This window comes from Mesoplodon densirostris, chromosome 9 (assembly GCF_025265405.1).
Source record: "Mesoplodon densirostris isolate mMesDen1 chromosome 9, mMesDen1 primary haplotype, whole genome shotgun sequence".
In the NCBI taxonomy this organism is placed as follows: Eukaryota; Metazoa; Chordata; class Mammalia; order Artiodactyla; family Ziphiidae; genus Mesoplodon; species Mesoplodon densirostris.
In genome coordinates, this window is record NC_082669.1 from 108,569,692 (window position 1) to 108,575,691 (window position 6,000).

The following is a 6,000-nucleotide window of genomic DNA, read 5'->3' on the forward strand; positions in this document are numbered from 1 at the left end:
GGGCTGAGACCTAGGATTTTACATTTTAAACAAACACCAGGTGGTTCTGCTTAAGCTGGTCCACGAACTGCACTTTGAAAAACACTGCCCTAAACCCTAACCCAACAAATCTTGCTCAAGGTGGTACAAACTGACCGAGGTCAAGGCCAAGGTCAAAACTGACACCCCCCCACTGTGCCACCCAGCATCCCCTTTCTCTTCAATGAGGCTTCAGTCCAGGGTGTCTCGATGGTGCATTGAGCAGTGAGCAGTGCTGTCACTGGGTCCTCCAGTCCCCGGGGCAGAGAGACAGCTCCCATCCTCACCCACATCTGGGCAATGCGCCCCTGCCCCATGCACTGCCCTAGCAGAGCGGATCTGATTGGATGGAGGCTACTGGTCACCGGCCCATCGCCAAGGTGAAGGGCGCTGGGCCTCCAGCAGCGTGAGGCCTCCCTCCGGAGACACCATAAGCAAAGGCATCCCTGGTGGCAGGCCCAAGCCAAGCTGTGTCTCCACAACCTTCTGGGACAGGCCAGCTGCCCCTAGCTCTATTTTTAGACTGTCTCCAGGGACTGTGAAGGATTTCTGGAGCACCTCTCCCAAGAGGCCTGGGGACTTGTGCATTCTGCCCGGAGTAAATATAGGGCCACTACCTCGGATCGAGTCTGACCCCCTCCAGCTGCCTCAGTGTCCCCATAGGCTCCTGTGTGGGTCCTTCTCTCCAAAGCCCTCCCTGCCCCCTTGGCCTCCGGCTCTGTCACTGGCTTGTGAACAGTTCCAGAGACCAACAACACAGTCAACGACCCAGCCAACAGTCATCAACTAAAATATGTCTAAGATACACAAATTTCAGCATTAATAGGGAAAATCATTTTTCTCGGACAAAAAGGAGGCAAGAACATACTTACTCCCAGCAGCGGCTTCTCTGGCAAACTGCTGGCAGATCGCCACACACAGCTAGACTTCTAATGAGGTATCTTCTAAAAGCGTTCCCACCACCTTGATTATCCCCACTTTACATTACGGATGAAGGCTGAGGGAAGAGAACCCAGGCGAGGTGCCAACTCACCAGGACTCTGAACACTACGCCCATCTCGCTACTTTTAAAGGCCCAGTGCAACCCCAGAGGAACCTGCACTCAGGCTTTCCTCTTCCTCTTCCTCCCCTCCCCTCTCCTCTCCTCTCTCTCCTTCTCTTTCCCCTGACAAGATCCGAGAGGGTTTCCCATAAAGGTGATCCAAACTGAGACTAAAATCAAGCAAGGTTACACCCTCCATTAGGCCCAAGGGCCATTCTCCCTACGATAGAATTCAATGAATAAATTACTTTAGTTAGTAACTCTGGGTCTCCACTACCCGCTGTCACCCAAGTCCCTAGCATATCCCCTAAAATTGATTCCTCTTTTCTGGTGGTTCATGGCACAGCAGGCGCTATTGGTAGAAAGGCAGAGTGAAGATGGTTAAAGATAATCAGAGCCTAGGATGAAGGTTTGCAGTGATTTCCCCCAACATCCTTGGTCATGGTTCTGTTTATGCACCAGATACGGGGGTGGAGACAGAGTCCAATCGTGTCCAAAAAGGACACAATCCAATTCCGTAAAAAGACAAAAGCTGCTTGGACACGGGAGGTCCCAGGAGGCCTCATCACTGTGAGTGTCACTGGACGCCACCAAATGACCCCACCCACAGGACTGCCAGGCCACAGTGTCTCCCAGGAGTCACTCTTTAGAATCCAGAATGTCCTGGTGCACGCTGCCACCAAGCTAGTTCTCACAAAGCGTTGTTTTCATCACCTTTAATTGCTTCTTAGTTTAAATCCCACCCCCCCCGCCCGAAACAGTGAGACAACTTAGATCCAGTCATTTATCCCAGGGAGCAGGGCAAGCGAGGCGGGGAAGCCAGAACAGCCAGGAAGGGTGCATTACTGATGGTCGGACCACCACTGTGGGCAGCAGGGGCTGGGCCCTGCTGCGACCCCGAGGCATCCTGCAGAACCCATGTCAGAACCATCACCCCCAGGGATGGGGAGGCTGGGGAACAGTCCCACCTGCATCCCTCCCTGCCTGAGGGTTGCCCCTTAGGGCATAATCCCAATCCCAGCAGTTCCAGCCCAGCCTGTACTCAGGCTGAGCTAACTGCCCCTATTCAGGAGGGTTCCTTCAGGAGCAAGAAAGACACAGTGAGAAACTGTGGTGTGGAGCGGAGCTGTCCAGCAAGCCTGCAGAGAACGCTGGGTGGGCTACGGGCACACCAGGCAGGGCACCAACAGCGTCTACTGTAGCTTCTCAGTGGCTTCAGGGGACATCCTCATCCCCGGGCCTACCTTCCAGGGAGGGCTGCCAGAGAAGATACAGGACGCTAGTTAAACTGGGATTTCAGATAACGATGGGTATTTTTAGTATAAGTTTATCCCAAATGGTGCCTGGCACATTCATACACTAAAAAGTTGTTCACTGTTTAAAATTCTAATTTAACTGGGTATTTAGTTTTGTTCTGTTTTTTTTCGGTACGCGGGCCTCTCACTTTTGTGGCCTGTCCCATTGTGGAGCACAGGCTCCAGACGCGCAGGCTCAGCGGCCATGGCCCACGGGCCCAGCCGCTCGGCGGCATGTGGGATCTTCCCGGACCGGGGCACGAACCCGTGGCCCCTGCATTGGCAGGCGGACTCTCAACCACTGCGCCACCAGGGAAGCCCGCATTTAGTATTTTTATTTGCTAAATCATGCAATCCAACCTCAAGGCTCTCCTTGATCTGGCCTTGATGTATTTCTGATTACTCTGATTCTCAAACCCTTTCTTCCATGAAAAGGGGCTCTTCCCTGGAGTTGGAAGCAGTCCTCCAACTCCCCGACTCCATGGGGGTGCTCAAGCTGGTTCCCTGGCAGGGGTAACCCCTGCCATGTCTCTGTCCTGCCTACCACCTCTGGGTCTAATGTCTCTCTGAACATGTCTATGTACTGCCACCGCTCCCTTCTCTCCCCTCTGAAAGCAGGTACTGCCTGCACTGGTCACCTTGTGCCCTTGGGTCATCTGCTAACATCTGTCTGAATGCTCTATTTTCCCAGCTAGAGTGTAACTCTCACCCAGCCCAGCACAAGGATCAACAGGTAATTACTAGTTGGTTAGTGAGAACAGCCCCCCGGTCCCCCCCAGCAAATGCAAGCCCTGTGAGGTTGGAGACAGAGCCCCTCTCGTTCCCCCCTGGATCTCACCATCAAGCAGCACAGCACACGTGTCGTGGAATAACTGAGTGAACAGAACTTTCCGTAAGGGCTGCATCACGCCAAGAACGTTGTCTAAATCAGCCAAAGTCATCACCAGCAGCAGGAAGGCTGGTCGGAGTATTCCGACTATATCGTGGCTTTTCCGCATTCACAGCCTGGCCGCTCAGTCCCTTTCCGGGTTCTGGATTCTGTCCTACACCACCTCTGGAGAGCACCCCACACATACTCCTATTTGAGACCGGCCTCACCAAACGTAAATATGATATGGCCTGGGCACTGGACAATGTCATTTTCTTTTCTCTCTCTTTTAAATTAGGTGCTCTGATGTAGATGTAATAGCCATGCATTCATATAACACTTTGTATTAGTAAGAGCTTTCTCATGAGTTATTTTATTTCAACATCCCTGAAAAGTAGGCAAAGCAGAATTACTATCTGTTTGACAAATGGGAGAAGCTGAGTGGTTAAATGGCTCAGCCAAGTGATGACTGCCGAGGGAGGTTAGGAGTACCTGTGTCTAACTCTTTTTTTTTTTTTTTTTTTGCTGTACGCGGGCCTCTCACTGTTGTGGCCTATCCCACTGCGGAGCACAGGCTCCGGATGCGCTGGCTCAGCGGCCATGGCTCACGGGCCCAGCCGCTCCGTGGCATGTGGGATCTTCCCCGACCGGGGCACAAACCCGCGTCCCCTGCATCGGCAGGCGGACTCTCAACCACTGCGCCACCAGGGAAGCCCGGGTCTAACTTTTTATTTACAAACATGGCTTAAAATGTCTCACATCAGCAATGTAAACAGGAATATCTCAGTTGCATATAGAATGTTTACTCAAAGGAATGCTTCTTCCTGCATATGTGGGTCATCACCCTGGTGGTCACACAGCAGGCAGGGGTCCAGTCGCCTGCTCCCTGAGCTCTCCCCTGCCAGGGAGGGCTGGCCACCCTTCCCAACTTGGGGCTGCTGCCTAAAGTACCCATCAGATGTCTGGGGCTCCCGGGACTCCCTACCCTTCCTGGCCAATGTATGCACACAGGCCTGGGAAAGAGGAGCTGGGGTCAACAAACACAGGAGTGAAGCGCCTAAGGAGGTTCGCAGCAGAAAGTGCGTGACCAGCTGCCCTCCCCCAGGCCCCATGCTGCTGTCAGGAAGGATTAGCTTTAAGGAGGTGTCTTTAACAAGGTGTCATTGGAAACAGCCCTAGAGGGTGGGTCTCACCGCGCACCCCAAACCCGTGCCCAAGACCCTCATCCGTGATGAAAATTGCATTTTCCATGGAGCCCTCGTGTGTGTGTGTGTGTGTGTGTGTGTGTGTGTGTGTGTGTGTGTGTGTGTGTACATTTACTTGATTGGTGAAGGATGGCGGGTGTGACCCAGTTGGGGGTTTCCTTCCGGTGCAGGTAAGGGCTGCGCCGCACGTCCCCCCACGGGGAGGCTAGGGAAGGCTTCAGGGGCCACGGGCTACCTGGGCAGGCAAAGCGCAGGGTGGGCGCACGACCCCGCCCGCCGTTCCCTCCAGCTGGACAGTCAAGCAGCTGACCGATCGATGTCGCCAGTGTCCGGGCCCGGCTGCCGGCGTGGTCAGGGCTGAAGTTCGCGAGGGCCCTGCACGCACGCCTTAGGCAGTCCCGAGCCCCCAAGGGCCTGAAAGGTGCTCCCAGGGTCAGGCAAAGGGGCCGGCTGCAGAGGAGTCTCCAGCCCCCGGCCCAGAGTCACCCGAGGGAAACTGGGGAGCGGGGGGGTCCATTTGACGGCGCAGCTACACAGCCAACGCCCCCCTCCCCCGCTGTCCCCACCCACCGCCCCTCCCCTCAGTCTCGGGCAGCAGCGCGCGGCTCCACCTCTTCAGAGCGCAGTCCACACTGTGCTTTTTCAACAAAACAACACTACGCACCGCCCCTCCGCCCCCGCCCCAGCGCCCGCACGCGGCGGGATCCCGTGCTACGCACAGCCCGCCCCGCAGCTCCCGCCCCCGCCGGAGACGGTCACCGAGCCCCGGCCGCACGTGGGTGGGAACAGGGATGGAGCCCGGGCACAGCGGCCCAGCTCGGCCCTGCGCCTCCACCCTTCCCCAAGCCGCCCAAAGTGACAGGAGGGGCACGCACGGCGCGCGCGGGGCGTCCCGCGTTAACCGCTTCCGCGCCGGGTCGGAGCGACGCGAGGGTGGGGGGCGGGGGACGGCGGGGTGGGACTCACCGGAATGTGCACTCGCAGCGAACGGCGCTTCTGGCTGCTGTTCTTCTTGCCGCTGCTCCCGCCGGGGCTGGAAACATCCTTCTTCTTCTTGGTGTCCATGGCCGCGCTTCCCATAACTTTAACCAGAAGTTAATTCCGGGTGACTCGTTCCTGGAATTCGGTCGTCTCCTTCCCAGCCCGGCCCCAGCCGTCGGCCGCGAGCCGCACGCGCTGTTTACTGTCCTTGCACCCTGAAGACACCGCGTGGGGACTTCCGCGGGGAGGGAAGGTGGAGCTGGGGTGGCGGTCGGCGGGAGCGCCGAGTTCACGTGTCCTCTTCCTCCTACCGGCTCTTGGGATGCGAAATCAAAGCCAAAGGCTGTCCTGGTTCTGGTCTCTCGCCGGGCTACGCGTGGCAGAGGTCTCCCGCTGGGTGACAAAGTTTTCTTCCTTTTGCAAAGCGAAGCAACATTTTCCACCCTCTCGGCTCCTCCCAGATTCCCAGAGGTAATCAGAAAGGCAGGTGCAATTAAACACGGCAGTTTGGGAAGCAGCCCTCCTATGCCTATGCCTAAGTGGAAAATGTGGCGAGAGCCGGACGGTTTGTATGTTTATATGACCCTCCAC

At 56.3% G+C, this 6,000-nt stretch overlaps 1 protein-coding gene across 2 annotated transcripts in view; it reads right to left on the minus strand.

Moving 5' to 3' along the window:
• PRKAG2 (protein kinase AMP-activated non-catalytic subunit gamma 2) overlaps window positions 1-5,739 on the minus strand; it is a 288,987-nt gene extending 283,248 nt beyond the window's left edge. For both annotated transcript variants that reach the window (XM_060108919.1, XM_060108918.1), the window contains exon 1: window positions 5,395-5,739. In XM_060108919.1, the coding sequence (XP_059964902.1) occupies window positions 5,395-5,508 (114 nt within the window). In that variant the 5' untranslated portion in view covers window positions 5,509-5,739. The remainder of the gene's footprint in view (window positions 1-5,394) is intronic.
• Window positions 5,740-6,000: the final 261 nt, after the last annotated feature.